The sequence below is a fragment of the Juglans microcarpa x Juglans regia genome, chromosome 8D, assembly GCF_004785595.1.
Source record: "Juglans microcarpa x Juglans regia isolate MS1-56 chromosome 8D, Jm3101_v1.0, whole genome shotgun sequence".
Taxonomy (NCBI): Eukaryota; Viridiplantae; Streptophyta; class Magnoliopsida; order Fagales; family Juglandaceae; genus Juglans; species Juglans microcarpa x Juglans regia.
The window spans coordinates 15,054,247-15,072,937 of record NC_054608.1 but is presented as its reverse complement, the minus strand read 5'-3'; the positions used below and the strand labels follow the sequence as shown (position 1 = coordinate 15,072,937).

The 18,691-nt window shown below is 40.2% G+C and overlaps 2 protein-coding genes across 4 annotated transcripts; both read left to right on the top strand.

Annotated features, from left to right (window-relative positions):
* Positions 1-316: 316 nt before the first annotated feature.
* Positions 317-4,566, top strand: LOC121243421 (caffeoylshikimate esterase-like). 2 transcript variants are annotated; one of them, XM_041141540.1, is made up of 8 exons: positions 317-731; positions 883-912; positions 1,130-1,259; positions 1,385-1,531; positions 1,669-1,760; positions 3,128-3,265; positions 3,836-3,934; positions 4,077-4,566. In XM_041141540.1, the coding sequence occupies exons 1-8, from the start codon at positions 417-419 to the stop codon at positions 4,293-4,295; spliced, it is 1,170 nt and encodes a 389-aa protein (XP_040997474.1). In that variant the 5' UTR covers positions 317-416; the 3' UTR covers positions 4,296-4,566. The 2 variants fall into 2 exon arrangements, with proteins under 2 accessions (XP_040997474.1, XP_040997473.1); XM_041141539.1 differs by having other exon boundaries at positions 318-731; positions 1,630-1,760.
* A 4,516-nt stretch (positions 4,567-9,082) lies between these two features.
* LOC121243035 (IST1 homolog) lies at positions 9,083-16,941 on the top strand. Of its 2 annotated transcripts, none has more exons than XM_041141094.1 (6): positions 9,083-9,262; positions 9,843-9,975; positions 10,082-10,185; positions 12,021-12,192; positions 12,310-12,450; positions 16,224-16,941. In XM_041141094.1, the coding sequence occupies exons 1-6, from the start codon at positions 9,213-9,215 to the stop codon at positions 16,611-16,613; spliced, it is 990 nt and encodes a 329-aa protein (XP_040997028.1). In that variant the 5' UTR covers positions 9,083-9,212; the 3' UTR covers positions 16,614-16,941. The 2 variants fall into 2 exon arrangements, with proteins under 2 accessions (XP_040997028.1, XP_040997027.1); XM_041141093.1 differs by having other exon boundaries at positions 9,084-9,262; positions 16,221-16,941.
* Positions 16,942-18,691: the final 1,750 nt, after the last annotated feature.

Below are 18,691 nucleotides of genomic sequence, written 5' to 3'. Positions count from 1 at the left end.
TGTATGGGTTTCTTTCACCTAAAAACTAAAAAGATTAAGGTTGTAATTAGATATTGAGGTAATTTCAGATAATCTAAGTTGATATGTGAATAATAATATTTTGTGTTCTACTGAGATATATTTGAATGTAAATAAATTGAGATATGTGTTTAAATGTATGAAATAGATTGAAATTAATTTAACTACTTTATAAATTAAAAAATAATAAGTTTTATAATTGATTAGTTGGAGATAAGTTAAAGTTGATTTTAATAACCATACACACCCTGAAGACATTCAAAACACGTGCTGCTTATGTACGTTCGAGACACTGCTACATTGTAAGAAGGGTCCAAGGTAGCAAATGGAACACTTGATTTGTATTTGTGCGCTTTTGAGTTGACTGCTTTTCCAATTGCGGTTTGCTGTCCATAGCGATGGACCTCTCTCTCACGCTGAGATTCCGACCCCGGGAACTCTATCTTATTGCCGGAAAATCCATCTCTCCGATCTACTTTCCCGGAAAGCAATATCTACCCATTATTCCCCGTCTCAAGACGAACCTAGTGACCACAGTTTCAACTCCAAGGCCTCACCTTGTTCTTAAGGCAAAGATAAGGTCACCACTGGAAGGCGTAAGTGAGGAGATGAATGCGATCGCTTTTCAGAACCTGGATTTCGCTCCCGCTAGAAGACGTGTCCGCTTGGCCTTCGTGGAGGTCCAACGGCAGCTTGATCATTGCTTGTTCAAGGTTGGTTTGGCTCCATCCCAATCCTGGCTTGATCTTTAGAGCTTTGTGTACTTTTTGGATTTTTATGTTTATATCATTTGACTAATTCTTTGTTGTTACCATCGTTTTTCTATTTTCTGGCGAATGTCAATTGGTTTTGACTGGTGGGTAGATGGCTCCTACTGGGATCAGAACAGAGGAGGTAAGCAATCCTAGTCCGAGATTGTGGAAAAGTCTTATTTTCTAGTAACTGGGACCCCAAAAACAAAAGAAAGAAAGATCCATTAAAGTGACCTGAATATATATGAGGTTCAAATGCTTGTTTTCTTATTGATTTCACAATTTCCCTGGCAACTAAATGGGGGCTCAGTTTAAAGGCTAATGAGGTTGTAGTTATAGTATTTGTTGTGGGTTTGTAGTGGTACGAAAGGAACTCGAGGGGAATGGAAATTTTCTGTAAAAGCTGGATGCCAGAGCCTGGTGTTCGCATCAAAGGCGCTTTGTTTTTCTGCCATGGATATGGTGATACTTGCACATTCTTCTTTGAAGGTTTGTGATCACATTCGGATAATAATGTGGAATAGCACCATGCCTTTTATTTTATTTTTCCTTTAATCCACTCTCAAATGTGCAAAGTGAATTTCTTGTGATAAATGGTGAGTTTTGAATTTCAGGTATTGCCAAGTATATTGCTGCATCTGGATATGCTGTTTATGCTTTGGACCATCCTGGTTTTGGCCTTTCTGAAGGGTTGCATGGTTACATCCCAAGCTTTGATGAATTAGCTTATAATGTAATAGAAAACTATTCAAAAATCAAAGGTGCGACACTCTAAACTTGTCTCAGAATCTACATTGCCATCTTGAATTGTGTTGTCAGAACTGTGTTCCTGATTGTGTATCATGTTTCAATTGGAAAGGAAGACCTGAATTGAGAGGGTTGCGCTGTTTTCTATTAGGACAGTCCATGGGTGGAGCCGTTGCTCTTAAAGTTCATCTAAAGGAACCATATGGATGGAATGGAGTCATTCTTGTGGCCCCAATGTGTAAAGTAAGCCCATCTCTACTTCTTACTGTTCATGTTCAATAGTTTAGTGAAATCCATGCTACTAACTTCTGCAATTGTAGAAAATCTATGAGCGTTATGAAATTACTTTTTATGATATGTAAAGTGTTATTTCATTCGAATGTGAGGGAATTCTTTATTTTGTAAACTAGTCAACTAGTTTTGTACCTAATTCACGTGTCCAGACCTGGTTGATCGGGAAAATGACATTTATGGTGGCTGATTCATTGTTGTGTGAGATAATGATTAAGTATCCATGTTTATATATGCCTATGAACATCTGGTAAACAATTAGTGATGTGCAGAAGTCTAAAAGAAGCAACCTGTGAGTATGTTTCCTGCAGGTTTTCAGGTTGTGTTTGCTAGGTGAGAGATATTTTAGGAGGACCATTGTTATCCATTTGGGGTATGGAGAGACAGTAGACACTACGTCTCAAAAGCCCTCTATCCTAGCCAACAAGTTAGGACTCAAGATCAGTCTGTAGATGGTGGTGGTATTACCTGTACTTCTCTTTGGGATGGACTGGGTTCATATGGGTCTCCTAACCTTCTGCATGTTAAATGTAGAAAGACTTCAGTGTTTGGGTTTACTGCTTTTTTTTCTCCCAAGAGACCTTTTTTTTTGTCGTCTGAGTGGTTTGGTACTTAGGTATGGAAATTCCGCCTTGGGCAGATTGGCTGGCGCTTGGGTTAACAATGGCAATGCTGAACTGTCTTTGCATTTTGACATGGGAGAACTTTACGGAGCAGGATTAATTTTTTACTCAGTGACCTGATTTTTGCAGTTTTAGAGATGTTATAATTGGGTATGGATAATCCACCTTAGGCAGATGAGCTGTCCCTTGGGTTAAGAATGGTGCTCAGAATTGTGTGCCCATTGCGACGTGGGAGAGACTTTGTGCTGTAAGATTAATTTTCTACTCAATCCGCTATAATGTCACTTATATTCAAATACATATGCTAAACATTTGTGTTCTCTAGATATTTTCCTAGGGCAAGGACAATGAACTGACCAGAAAATTACTCATCATTAATTCTGAGAGTGTGTATGTATATCTTCAGCAATTATCCAAACTAAAACAAAAACATTTGATGGAATTATAGAAGATTGTTTTGTGTGCTTTACATCACATTTTTTGGCCAAATACTGCACTGAGTGATGGATAGTGATCTCTGTGTGCATGTAAGTTTGGGGAAAGGGGTGCAGGAGGGGGGTTACAAAGACAGGATTTCACATGCTCATCCTTACTTATCAGGGTGTTTCAGGAAGTTACATGGCCAAATTTTGAATCTGGTCCAATTTACTGTCATTCACCTACTGAAAAATCTGCTGACTTTGAGTCGCTGCTCAGATTGCAGAGGACGTGAAACCTCCAGCTCCAGTTCTGAAAGTGTTAACCCTCATGTCTAAGGTCATGCCAAAAGCAAAGCTCTTCCCTCAGAAAGATCTAGCTGAGCTAGCCTTCAGAGAGTTGAGGAAAAGAAAAATGGTTTGCCCTTTATTTACTCTCTGAATATGAATGCACTTGTATAGTACATAATCCGCAAATGCTTTGTTGTTGTACATCAATATGGTTCGAGTACTGCTTAAACATTCAGAAGTATGCTGACCAATGGATCTCAGAAAGATAATGAACCTGTTAGCAGTGCAATGTTGGATGAAGCGAAACTTTTACATGTCTAACTTTAACTCTAAGTATAGTGTTAATTATTACTTTTGATAAGTGAAGTATAGTGTTAATTATAATAACATTTAAGCCCAGATGTAGAGGAAATTGAGATGGAAGATAATCAGCTAGGTTGAGGGTCAATGGAAGAAGGTGAAAACTTTAATTCACAGGATACAAATAAACTTTAGATAAATACAACAAGAATTTATCAATCTTTCACTTCGGCCCCTGCATGATTTATGTGATGACGTCCTATGATTACCATCAACATTCTTCTAACTCCAGCATTTTAATCAATTAAACCATTCTAAGAACTAGTCATTGAATCTTCTGACTAGTATCTGCTGGTTTAGATGTTACTAGTTTATTTTTTGTATTTCTATACTGTAGGCGGCCTACAATGTGATCTCTTATAATGAACAAACGCGGTTGAAAACTGCAGTGGAACTTTTGAAAGTGACTAGTGAAATTGAGAAACAAGTGGAGAAGGTTAGTTTCCTTTTGTGTTTTCCCATGCCCATTATCATTGTCATTATCCTGGAGAGGATGTTATTCCATCCGTAGTACCTCAGTTTGGCATACGGGTTAATTCTGTATCGAACATATTTAAACAAATCTGGAGCAATTGCAGGTTTCATCTCCATTGCTGATTCTTCATGGAGCTGCAGACAAGGTGACAGATCCGTTAGTAAGCCAGTTTCTTTATGAGAAGGCCTCTGCGAAAGACAAAACGCTAAAACTCTATGATGATGGTTATCACTGCATTCTGGAAGGGGAACCGGATGACAGAATATTTAGAGTCCTTAACGATATTGTTTCTTGGCTTGATTCTAGGTGTTCCCTTGACTAGGCAATATGCACCAGTTCATCCATTGTTATTTTCTTCTGCTGTAGGCTGCCATGCGACATGCAAATCCTTTTGTTGGAAGACTTTGGGCTCACACACATTCACAGACACAGAAAGGAAGAGAGACTATAGAGGGAAGTGGAAGAGAAGACATTTTCTATTTTGATACTCTTGTCACTATTGGTTAGCAATGGACCGATGGCGAGACTATATGTAGCCTTCTCATGCCCCTTGTAACTCCATTCATATTCAATAAAGCACCTTACATGCATCATCTCTTTGGCACAATCACAGTGGCTGTGTACAAACCATTTGCACGAGATGCGCAACAAACGAAATTGGTTTGGATCAATACCAAAAAATATACAGAAAGAAAAATGTTTTGAAACCCATGATTATATAATCACTTAATAGTTTATACCCTAAAGTCTGTAGGGGTGCTATCTGCCTTATATGGGTAGGTAGCTACCCTCCCCAACCCTGACTCTTCCTAAGTGGGGTAGCTATGTAGCCTCCCGCCACCACTCCCCACTTGCAGAACCCGTTGGCGGGTAAAATTTACCCAACCATTTTGTGCTTCCTCCAAAGACCCACGAGTATTGAAGGGGATAAAATATTTCAAGTCCAAATAAATCAAACTCAGCCCATCAAAGGGGGTTCCACTAGAAGACAAATAAGAAGAGAGAAGAAGAATAAACAAAGATGAGATTAAGAGGGGACAAGGAAAAAGAGTGTCAGAGGGAAAAGAAGGAATGGACCAAAAAGAAGAAAAAAAGGGAGAAATGAAAAAAAGCAAGTTAAGCACACTAACGAGGACTGTAATAAAATTGCCATCTCTCACCACTCATAAGGTGAGGAATAAAAAGGGATTAGACCGGAAGAGAAAGAGGTTTCTTCGACTTGAACTTCTTTAGTTTCTTCAAACTGATGACGAGAACTCCAACGGGAATATCTCCTCCGCCAAATAGATCTCCGACTCCTACTGTACAGGGAGAAATGAGAGGTTACGAGAGAATATAAAACAATCATATTATAGTAGATCTCCCCTCTCCAAACGCCCGTGGACATAGGCATTATGTCGAACCACGTAAATCTGTCTGTCTTCATCTCCTTTATTTTTCTTGCATTTATTTTCCATTCATAGCCATAGATGCATGCACTGACGATGTACAACCACATCAGACCACTGCTGGGAGCTCCAAATCACACCAATCGAGGCACGAATCATCATAGTGGGCTGGGAATGACTCTTTCTCCCCTTCGGCCTGTTGTGCGATTTTCTCAACATTAACAGTCGGTGTCGTTTATGAGATCTGAGTTACTTTCTACACTGAAATCAAGAGAAAGACTATTTTTTGGCATGCTAAATAATCTCCAAATGAGCAGATGAAATTTTACCAGATAAGTATTCTTAGCCTTTCAACATTTTTTTTTATGAACAACATTGTTGCAAAAAATGGGCGAGTGAATCCTTTCTCGCCTAGGCTGGAACCCAAGCTACTCACCATTTAAGCTGCAAATGCTCAGTGCACTGTGCAAAAAGAGGGGAGGAGTACGTGGGTTAGTACTGAGCACTTTAGTGCATAGTGCGTAACAAACACCCGACAGGCCATTGTGCAGATGCACTTCAAGTGTTAGGCATGGCACTGTGCACAGTCATGTATGGCAACTCGACGGGTGCACACAGAAGTGCCACTGCCCCATCTTGGCACAAATGAGGGGTGACGCTGACAACCACCATATGGACCGCTGGCGTCGTATGTCTCCTCCGGGGTTTTCCCCGACCACCCCCCACGGGGGTGGCTTTGCCATGCAAACCACGTGCACAAGCTCGCACGTGGTAAAAACCACTAGGCCTAATGCTAGCGTGGCATAGCAGGGACTTCGGCGACCATCAGGTGGAAAGCCGGTGTCCTTTGTTGCCTCCTGAGTGGCCCCCGCCCACGATGGCCATGCGCATGCAGCCCAGTGGAGCCATGGGGACGTGCCCCCGTGATACATCTCAGGCACACTTTGTGAGCCCAATGGAGGAGACCGATGGCCACCACGAGGGCCGACAACATTTTCTGCCTTTAACAAGGTGGACCCTGGCAATGGAGATTATGCATGCCATGCATGGTGGGCAATGGGTGCACGTTGCCCCGTGCACCCAGAATGGAGCCCCACTTCCCATGGCTCTCACAAGCTGGCGGGCAGCTACTCGCCACCACCAAGACCACTGGCAATCTCTATCGTCGATGGTGTACCCTCCAAGGCCATGCAGTGTGTTGCTTGGCTGCCCAGTGGTGGGCACGTGCTCGGCCATGCAGTGCATTGCCCAGCCACTTACTGGTGGGCAAGTTGCTCGACTATGCAGTACATTGCCCGGTCGTCCAGTGGTGGGCAACACCTTGCCCAACCAGAAGTTGACCGGCTCGAGATCTTGCTCGACCACCTAGTGGTGGGCACGACCTCTCACTCGGCCAGTGACAGGCATCTCGCCCACTTGCTCCTCGCCCACTTTCTCAGACTTGGCTTCACTGGCTTCCCCGGCCGCTAGCTTTTTAGTCCTGGTTTCCTCGGTCAGCATTATCATCATAGCCCTCCTCAACCATTAGCTTCATGGTCCTAGCTTTCTCGGCCACTAGCTTCTCGGCCTTGTGTTCCTCGGCCTCCATCACCTACTCACCACCCACTGGAGCGCACATCCTCCTCGGCCATGCACACATCTTGGCTAGTCAAACACAAGTTCATTGATGTGCCGACCTTCGTGCTACAAGCTGAGTCTCTTGATTCACTACAAAGTTTAGGCCGAGCACAGTCCCCAGACTTGCCCAGATGGCCAATCGGACTTAAGTCTCTTGATTTGCCAACCTTCGCCCTACAAGCTGAGTCCCTTGATTCATCACGAAGTTTAGGCCGAGCACAGTCCCTGAACTTGCCCAGATGTCCAGTCGGATTTGCCACGCAGTTTAGACCGAGCACCAGTCCCTAGACTTGCCCAAACGGCAAGTCAGACACATGTCCCTTGACTTGCCAACCTTCGTGCTACAAGCTGAGTCCCTTGACTCTCCACAAAGTTTAGGTTGGGCACCAGTCTCCAAACTTGCCTAGACAACTAGTTAGATACAAATCCCTTGACTTGCTAATCTTCATGCCATCAAGCCGAGTCATTTGACTCACCACAAAGTCGGGCTAGATACAAGTCCTAGGATCTACCCGGATGGCCCGTTGGACACAAGTCCCTTGACTTGCCGACCTTTATGCTACAAGTCGTGTCCCTTGATTTTTCACGAAATTTAGACCAGGCACCAGTCCTCGGACTTGCCCATACGTCCAGTCGGACACAAGTCCCTTGACTTGTAGACCTTTGTGCCACCAAGTCGAGTCCCTTGACTCGTCTCTGGACAGCAACACCAGCACAACATCTTCCCCAACAAACGTCGAGTGTTACACTCGTGCCACAACAACTGCCTCAAACCTTCATCACACACTAGCAAGACAATTCATGTTTGTAAATTTTGCACTTGTAATTAGAGATTATTTACACTAACCGGTTTGACTTTTACAGTACTATCAAATATCTCTTATTTACCTTCCCGTCGAGGGTCATAGGTGGGTTGAGCCTTATGGTGGCTCGTATTGCCTCACGGTGAAGTGCAGATCCAATCTTTTGGCTGCCCGACATTTACTCCTAAGACGACATCTCCTTCAACAAGTCCCTTGACACGCCTATTGTGTGGATGCAGCTTAATGTTTTTTATGATTAGAGTAGCAAATACCATTATAACTTGCATTAAGATATTTGCTTTCCTAGCGCACCCCCCCCCCCCCCCCTCCCTCTATCTCTTATTAGGCATGTTGGCCACTGACTTCATAGTAATGTCTTTGCCATTAATTTTCATCTCGAAGTAGGATGCTCTTGACAAAGTTGATAGTTTTTGCTCATGAAATATTTTATCATTCATCATAATGCTGAAATTTCCATTTTAATGGTTGTGACATGTTTGAGATGAGAGAGAGAGAGAGAGAGAGAGAGAGAGATATTGAAAGGGATGGGAAGGGGGTCTAAGAAGGGGAAAAGAGAAAAAGGAAGAAGAGAGAAAGAGAGAAGGGAGATGAGAGAGGTCAGAGGAGAGCCCAGAGACAGAGACAGAAGGAAAACACTAGCCTCAACTCGCATTCACTATGAATAACATAAATTCCATGTGTCCATTTTTTATTGGGGGGTGAAAAATGCAAATTCACACCACATTGGATTTGAAGCTTTTCCCCTTTTAAATTAGTTACATAATTTTTGTATATGAATTTTTGAGAATTAATTAGACAAACCTTTTTCCAGCAAACTAGAATATTTACTTTGTTTATAAATTCCAATAAATTAATTTTGAGTTTTATCATAATTTACATATCTATTTATATCAAAACCTATATTATAAAGATTTGAAAATCTATTGCATGGAAAACATGATTCCTTCTTATATTTTCATGGAATTTAAAAAAAATTATAAAATAAAACTAAATAAGCACTTGCAAAATTAAATAAATTTATATAGTAAAATAATGATAAGTGTTATATCAATTGAAAGACATCACAAAAGTAAACTTAAACTTATGTGACAATGTAATATGTCATATTTATTTTATAAATAAAAAAATTTTATAATCCACTTCAAAAATCACGTTAATTTGATAGTTTATATTTATGTGAATTGTTTGTAAATGAATATTTGTCTAAAAAGGTGGATTAATTTATTAAAAATAAATAAAATAACTATAGTATATAGTTCATTTACCGCCGTACATGAGAGTCTGAGACCATTACTCGTCGATAGTCGATCTTAAAGAAAGATAGACCATCAAAGCGTTCTACGGTTTTTACCCTTCGCTATGATTCAATCATAGAGAGAGAGAGATCATCCTTGAACCGTATATTCCTCGATGTCGCTCTTAAACCAGCTCTTCAACAGAGGCGTTTTTGGCACAAAATGGTCAGTCGTACTGTTCTTTGCAGCACCTCCCCATTTTTCATTTTCTGACTCTTTATATCCTGTAATTAATTTAGTGATCTGCGTGTTATTTGTTTGCTGATGGTGGTTTGACTTCTTATTGCTTTTATAGTTTTGGTTGCTCAGCGTGGTAGTGTACCCAAGGTTTAAATTTCGGTGAAATTGTAGATTTAGTGAGGGATTTGTTTGTTGTGATCATCGTTCTGTGAGATACCCACTACCCCATTAATGGATTTCTCAACATGGGTTTCTTTCAGCTAAAAATGTTTCGGTTATTAGCAAAACAAATTATAATTAGCAGTACTTGAAAATTTATTTTCTTTTTATTTTCGTTGTTTTTTGATTTTGATTTTTTTTTTCATTTTTCTAGTCATTGATGGTACTTGTTGCTTCTGGAAAGTAAGCTTTTTCTTTGAATTGTCTTGATCCATAGTTCATTGATTTCATGCCACCTAGTTTGATTTGAGATACTCCCTATAATACTTTTGAGCTTTACAATTGAATGTGTGCGTTCTTTTATTTTCCTTTGCACATATCTAATGTTTTAAGGGTAATTTTGTAGCAAAACATGCTTGAGCTTGGCAATCTCACGCATCAAATTGCTGCAAAACAAGAGAGACATGCACCTCAAACATATGCGCAAGGAGATAGCGCAGTTCTTGCAAGCTGGCCAAGAAGCAATAGCTAGAATACGGGTGCCCCTTCAAACATATGATCACTTGCTGCTTACCTATTCCAAGTCATTCTTTTCATAGTACAAGTATTCAGATTTGATTCTTGTTCATTTATTTATTTGGTTAGGTGGAGCATGTTATAAGGGAACAGAACATATGGGCTGCATATGAGATATTGGAGCTGTTCTGTGAATTTGTTCTTGCACGTGTTCCTATAATTGAAAGCCAGAGGTAAATCTGTTAATCGAGTGTGTGTATTTTTTCATTCAAGACAGAGTTCTAAAATACTTGGCCTTTCTTGCAAGTCAAAATGGTAAACCTAAAAGAGTGCTATGCTGAATGAATCTCTTCTGCAGACAGTTGCTTTCCAATTTTCCCTTGCTTTTCCCCCAGATCCATTTAACTACAAGTTTGCTGCAATTCCATAATCATACTTGATAAATGTGAGTTACACCAGATATCTTGTCATGGCTTCCGTGATAATAGGAAGAAATATTTAAAAAGTAATCTCCATAGATAACCAAATTTGGCCAATGATGTTGGAATTTTTTATCCATTCATCCCGAAAGCTTGAGAAGCCCCTTGAGATGGGCTTCATATGTTTGTTTTAGCATTTAAACATCAATACATGTATTCGTGATTGACTTGTCAATTAAACTTCTTTAAATTTGACAGAACAATACATACGCTATTTTTCATCTTCTCTTTGGCTAAACACCCTCTATGCCAGTCTCTTGCTGTGCAACCTCTGACCCGTTAGATTGGGGTATGCCTTTGTTGAAGATTTGCAAACTCCGAAGAGCCAAAACTAATGGACCAAACTGTCAATCTTTTGCCTCAACCGCTGAATGCCTATCTGGAAAGCTCGTTTTAAACAATCTAGCACGCAGCTCAAGAAATTAATTTTAGTTTTGGGTGCATATTATTTGGTGGATATGTAGTTAACATAACCATTTCCTGTATCAACATGGGTGGATGAAGGAGAGAGGTGGTTGTAACTTTTTATACAATTATGAGACTGCTCTGATATATACGGTCAAGAAACAGTATCTATATAAAATGAGCATGAATGAACTTAGAATGTTATATGTTGTGGAAATATAATAAAAAATAAAGCAATTTTCAATGTACCTTGGAAGTGCACTAATTGACTTGAAAACGATGAATCACCTGAGTTGGTTTTTCAGTTTTCAAATTTCAATCAAGGCTAATGGAGAGTGTGGAGTAATCTGCTACAAGTTGGAGGCTTTTTAAAGACTAGAAGAAAGCCATCCCAGAAATATGTGGGTAATGATTATGACCAATGAAACAAGGGACAATCACCTAACATATATTTGAGTGGTTGAGTTTATGAATTCATAATTTATTCGGGCGCACACACAAAAAATGTTGTTGTACTGGTGATCTTCTGAAATGGGTGAATTGAAGAGAATTAGAAAAGAGAAGAAGAAGAAAAAAAGATGTATTGAAGGGCCCATCAAATGGGATTCATGTTGTATTTTTCTATGTTGACTTAGTCATTTGTGTTTTTGTTGGAAGAAAATAGCTATTTTTGTTTTATTATAACTTAATTGAGTGGTGGCGTCACTATGTCTGTCCCATAAACTTTTTTATTGATAATGAGTGTTTTAAAATAGACAAATTTTATTTTGTTGATGTTAGGCTAGGATTAATTGCCTAGATGATCATTGGTAACATCTCCAACTCTATATGAACAAAGCAAATAATTCCTTGGTAAAGTTAAGGTAATAAATAGTTTGAGTATGTACTGAGGCATAAATGTTTTAGGGGTCGTATTGCTTGTGTGATATGACTGTTAAATGTTTTGCATTTGCATTTGTGGCTCTAGAGAATGTCAGATTGATCAATGCCATGTCTAACAGAATCAATTATGTTTTACAGAATGTATTTTGTCACATTAATTAATTTATTAAGGGAGAATACATTTTATACTGAAAACCATCACTTAGTTTGCATTATGATGGTATTGCACTTTAAAAATACATTTTAAACTTGTACAAATTCGGGTTTTGAGCTAATTTGCAAACCTCCCTTCCTGTACACAGGGAATGTCCATCAGAATTGCGAGAAGCTATTGCAAGTATAATATTTGCAGCTCCCAGATGTTCAGATGTGCCAGATTTTTTTCAGATAAAAAATTTGTTTACTGCAAAATATGGGAAGGAATTTGTCATGGCTGTGTCAGAACTTCGTCCTGACTCTAGCGTCAACCGTACAGTTAAGCAGCTAGCAAATTTTGTAAAGTTTGATATTCTTCAGGGACAGCCATCGTGGCTTCAAAATGCAGATATAAATTTCTACTTGATTTTTCTATTAAATTACTTTTTTTTGCAGGTAATTGAAAAGCTTTCAATTAGTTCTCCAGCATCTGAGGTAAAGCTCAAGGTATTGAAGGACATTGCACAAGAGTACAAAGTGCAATGGGATTCTACAAGCACAGAAGCAGAATTTGGTAAAAAGCATGAAGATTTGCTGGTACTTATTCAACTTAGTGCTTCAGTTTAATATTCTGCCTTAGTAGATGGTTGTTGGAATTGAGCATCTTTAGGTAGAATGTAAAACCCCCTTGCCATAGGATTAGGAGTGCTGCTAATACATAGCTTAGAACAGGTAAGAGATCCAACATAAAACTTTAACTGATCTTATTAAATGAAAATAAAAAATAACATAGTAAGTTTCTAATAACTGAAATGTTTAGAAAACACCATGACCTAGTAAACGACCAAACTAATCCTATGTGTGAAACACCTTGTCTGGGCTAGGTATTATCATTTAGATTTGGCCTGCCTGCTCATCAACCTTCTCATTACCTGGGACATTTAAAACATGAAAAAAAGTAGTTGAAGACCCAATAAATAGCATATAATACAATAAACATAATTTAAATTAGGTTTTACCTTTGGAACATGTGTACTCAACATGCGTGGTATAAAGAATAACAATCATATCGATAAGTACATTGCATGTCCAACAATTAGTAAACAAATGGGGTACGTAGCATATCTCACAATGAATAAACAATCATCAACCCAATTAACATGTTCATCTTTCACATGCTTTGTGGCAACAACATTAGCCCTTGTCTCTGTGGTGGTCCCATAGCAAGTAGCCATAGGGTGCTAGACTTCTCATAACTTATCTTTGGCGGACCATACCTTTATGTCAACATTCTTCAGTATGGCTTCCACATCCATCTGTCTATTTGTATTGGTTCCATGCATCTCTTATTACTATGGTTTCAATGCTTTAGGCATTCACTTACATAACATAGCTTTTATCTCCTCTTATAAGCTTTCCATGACATGTGTATTAAAATGTGAACTAATAATGTGTTCAGCATAACAGTAAACATATCATGACAAGTATTGTATGCATCTCATCACAACTTTGATACATAAAAGGCGCTTTCAATGGAAGGGTCATATATATCATAATAATTGAACAATACTTTTTCAAGCAAAACAAACGCTTTACCACAACTCATAAAGGTATGATTGCACTACATACTTTATCTTAGCTCCAAAAACCAAAGATGTGTCACTTAGCAACCCACAATCTCTTGGATTACACTAGGGGTGCTGGGCGGGCCCTTGCATATCCCACCTGCCCAGATTTTCACCCGCCCTCCCACATAACTATTATTATTTTATATATATATATATATATATAACCATTTACTGAGATTCTTCTTCTTCTCTCTCTTCAATTTCTTTTCTCTTCTTCCTCCTTTTCTTCTCCTTTCTTCCCCATAGGCTTCCTTTCTCCTTTCTTCTTTTTTCACTTCTTCTTCTCCTTCCCTCTCCCCTCTTCTTTCTTCTCCTGTCATCACTGTCTCAGATTTAATTATTTTGAGACCCACGGCCGTTGAACTGGGTCTTGGCTTTGATTTTTTGGTTGCTTTGAGAGCCACGACCACGACCTTGGGTCTCAGATTTTTTTTTTGGTTGTTTTGAGACCCACGGCTGCAGCTGTGACTTTTAAATATGGTTGCATGGCCGTGGGTCTCAATTATGGTTATTTGGTTGTTTGGAGGGGCCGTAGGTGTCAGCTTTGGTTTTTTGGTTGTTTTGATTTGGTGATTGTGAGACTCAAATTTGGATGTTTTTAGCTCAGATGAAGTTGTTGTATGTGTTTGTTGTGATGGGTTCATTGTGAAGGGTCGAAAGTTGTGGGATTTTTTGGCTCTCATGGCTGGCTGGGCTGGCCGGACTGTGATGGTACCAATCTGCCTGTGCAGTCAGCAGGGTGGAAGGACAATGGCTAAAGGTGGCGCCTGGGACGGGAGGCAAAAGTTCCACCCTGCCCAGTCGGGGGCAGGGGGGTGGGGAGGGTGGCTACCAGACCGCATAGGGCTGGTAGCACCCCTAGGTTACATTATGGCAGCAAGGAGCATTTCCTTGATTGATTCCTTGGTGTTAGCATCGCAGTGATAGGGTAAAAAATTAGGGAGATTGCAGCTGGTTTTTTTTCACACCTAAATTTGCAGCAGCCTTTTGGAGACAGAGATAGAGTTGCAGTCACTGCTTAGAGAATGTTCTCCAATAACTTGGCAAGAAAACTTAAGTACAATGGCTTGTAGAGTGGGTGGCACGGTGATGAATTAATGGCTGCAGTTTTCTCTTTGAACTTGAACCATAAAGTTGAGTGAGGGGCTGGTAGAGAAGGCGATGGCACGAAAGTGTAGGGCTGCTGTTTCTCTTCGCAATTGCCTCTTGGTTTATAGAGGATTGTAACCCTAGCATACTAAGGGTGGTGGCAGTAGGGTTTTATTTTCTGGGGTGTCTTGCTGATTTCTCTTTGCTGGCAGCTCGTTGTTGTATAGATATCCTATAACCCCAGGCATTATATGAGAGTTGAGGCACAACTGAATTGTGGGGCTGCTGAGTTTACGTGGCAACCCCTGTAAGTGTTTATAAAATTATGATTAGGGTTTCCCAGCTTGAGGGGCGACATAGAGAGCTTTTATGTTTGTAGAGATAAACTCTGTTTTGGTATTAAGGTTTCTGCTATTTGTGTGGGATGTGGCAGCCCCTGTTCTAGGAAATTCCCATCCAATCTTTCCCAACTTTGGGGTTCTAAGGGCCTGGCTGTGACAGAAACTTCTGCAGTAGGACTCTAAGAACAAAGCAAGATACAAGGCTCAAATTCAGGTAGGTAAGAGGTTGTTTTAGTTATTGACAAGATAGATGAGCCGAGCTCAATCTTATCCGAGAGCCCAATGGTTTTGTAAAGCATGCTTGAGCAAATCATTTCTTAGCTTGCTAAGTTTGTTAGTAATTAAAATCTTCAAGCAATTGGGGCTGGGTGCTATGGGCCTTGTTCAAGACTGTTTGCAGGATAAATGCAATAAGCTGAAGATGCGCAACTCCATGACTCGTTGTGGCTTGGCTCTCTTTGCAAGACTACTAATCAATGAGCATGAGGTGAATGAGTTATAACTTCGTCCACAAGCCTCATTGATTACTTTTTTTTATTTTTCTATGAAATGGAACCTCACCAAATCAGGGGCCTTTGGACCCACCCTAGGGGAGTAAACTCCGTTACTGCAGTCATGACCTCACCTGCTAGAAGTGTACATTAAGGTAATTCAGGATAACTCCTGAAATGGAATCTAACCCTGGATGTTTGAGTCTACAGCTCATCCTAATCCTGCCCTTTAAGCACTATAGGTTGTTGATTACTTGGAAACCCCTAGGGGTTGGCTCAAGTGGTAAAGGCATTGGGCTTGGAGGTGTGCTCCATGCAGGTCTAAGGTTCGAGTCCCACTTGGTGCAAACAATCTCTAGGGGCCATCGGACTGTGAGATTTTTCCCTTGAATTACCTGAGGTGCACTTACGGAAAACTCCTTACTGAGGGCTTGTGCACCCCCAGGATTAGTCGGGACACTGCTCCCGGACACCCAGTGCCAATCAATCAAAAAAAGGTTATTGATTACTTTGAGATTTTCTGGTTTCTTTATTTTTACTATGTCATCAACAAAACCTGTCTCTCTGTCACACTCTCTGTGGCATGCGCACTTGCCCAGACTCGCCTAAGCTGGAGCACTTCAATTTGCGATTCAGCATAATAACCAGTAATATTAAAAAAATGGATTTATTGATTCAGATGTGAATTGTTTATGGCATTTGAATTAAATGATTGAGAACTACTTAAAATATTTTGTAAACATCTTGATTGGGATAATTAATGATCTATTTGCTTTTTGATGTTATTTAAATTAGTTTTGGCTTTGTGATTTTATCAGCAGGGTGGATCAAAGCAGATATGCGATGGAGCTGCAGTTTCTCAAGCTCCAAAGAAACAAGGCTCTCTTGAATCTTCTCCTTCTATTGTGGTGGCACAATCTGTTGTGTCTCCGGATAGTCAACAAAAAGCTCAGCACGTTCAAGGTCCAAGCGGCTCAAACAATGCACCTTTAATGGGTTGTAATGAAATTGAACCATCAGTAAAAAGTTATGTGGCAGGACCAGTTAGTGATGCCAAAAGGGAGACAAGACCACAAGCTACTGAAATCTTGGAGAAAGCTCGAGCTGCCATTGCGTCTGCAGAACGGGCATCTGCTGCTGCTCGTGCAGCTGCTGAGCTGGTAAATGTTAACTTTGGATCATTGAAGCTTGAAGAAGGCAAGTCTTCATAGTGCTGAATTGAGTATTTAAGCTTTGAGGGCATTCTTGTGATTTCATCGTGGCATGCATTCCAAAATCCTTGGAAAAGAAATTGGCATGGGAATTGAAATTCGGTTGCAACTTTTTCAGTGCTTAATGTCTGAGAACTAAGTTTGGGTCTACATATTGAATTTGGGAAGACACATGAAGTTAATTCCCCAGTTCTGTATATTTCTTATGAGTCCAATCCAGCTGCTGCTTGTTGATATTGGAATTACCTGGACTAACAGGTGTAAAAATGTATATTTTCATTTAAAACGGAAATACCCTTTATATCCTCCAACTACGAGGCTTTTTACATTTTGTACTGATCTAAACTATCCGCATTGGCATCTTCTAATTATTACGAGTTTTACATTTTTGCACCTAAAACTATGTAATCTTAAACTACTTAAAAGGTGTACCATATGTGTCAATTGGTATAAGCTCGTGAAGTTTTTCGGTTGAAGCGATTTTATGAGCTAAACGAGGTCCTCTCCTGCTGGGTGAGGTTTTTTCTCTCTAGGAGAGTTGAGTCCCTTAGACTAGCTTAGCTGGTTTGAAGAGATTTACTATGGAGGACTTAGCAAAACAATGGGAAGATCTTAGTCTCACTGAGAAGGAAAAAGGAGCGGTGATCGTGCCAACCAACTTCACTCCAAACCCATGCAGCATGGCAAGTTTTGCTTACTGGTCATGATCATAGCAGAAAGACCAATCAATAGAGAAGCCTTCAAGACCACTATGTCCAAAGTTTGGAGATGTGAAAGTTGGATTCAATTTTCAGAAGTTGGAACAAATAAATATCTCATCGAGTTCAACCAAGAGAAGGACCTTCAGCATGTTATTTGTGGTAGACCATGGTCATTTGAGAGATGGCTGTTGTGTCTTCAAGTGTTTGAAGGTAACTGTTCCATCAAAGGAGTTCCTTACCATAAGGAAGAATTCTGGGTCAAACCTTATAACATGCCTTTTGCAAGCATGACACATGATGTGGGAGTCCAGATTGGTGAAATTATTGGGAGAGTAATAACAGTCTAGACAGATGATAGGGGCATTGGTTGGAGGAAGTTCTTGAGGATAAGGATGGAAGTGGACATCTCAAAAGCTCTCCAAAGAGGGGTGTTTTTAACCTTTGAAGGTAAGAAGTCCTAGGTTCCTTTCAAGTATGAGCGTTTGCCTAGCTTCAGTTTTAAATGTGGGGTGATAAAGCATGCTCAGCAATGATGTTTTATTGGCTCTCTTGGTAGCAGCAAGCTGCAATATGGGGTGTGGATGCAAGCCCCAGCAGTCAAGGAGAGTGATAGTACAAGGAAGAAATATGGAGGAGTCTATCATCACCATGAAGAAGGACAATCATGGAGGAAGGGAGGGGAGGACATGGATGAAGCTCCAAACAAAAATCCTGACTCAAAGATGGAATGTTAGGAAATCGACTTGCCTAATGTTGACATTGCAGGATCTAAAATGGCAATTGAAAACATGCTTTCTCCTAGGAACCATGTAGAGACAACTTCAAGGCTTTTTAAGGAAAGTCTCAGTGAACCATTTTTGGAGAGTTATGAGGGGACCTTCAAAGCAGCAGAGACTTGTCTTATGCAAGATATTAAGAAGTTAGATTGTCCCATTTCTGCACCAGTCTGTAAAGGTAAGGACCTAAAGTCAATCCTGGGCCTCAAGAGCAGCCATGACTTGAGGGCCCAAGCCTCATCCCTGGCCCATTTTGTCTCAAACCAAGTCCAAGCCTTGGAGAAAATTAAGAAGAAAGCCAGTTGGAAGAGGAAAGCAAAGGATAGAAGTTTTGAAAGTCTGTTAGCAGGCCAAAGGGAGAGTAAGGAAAGTTGTCTAAGTGGCACTAAGAGGGTGTTGCTCAGCCAACTACTGAAGTTGCAGCATAGGTCACTAAGAGGACTAAAATTGAGGAGGTGATTGATGTTGCTTCAAACAAAAATGGTGAGGTGGTGTCTGGTGATGAGTTGTTTAAGTTGGAACTGCCTAGGGCTTGGGAACCCATGGACAGTGAATAATTTGTATCTCATGGTGCAACATAAGAACCCAACCTTTGTTTTCT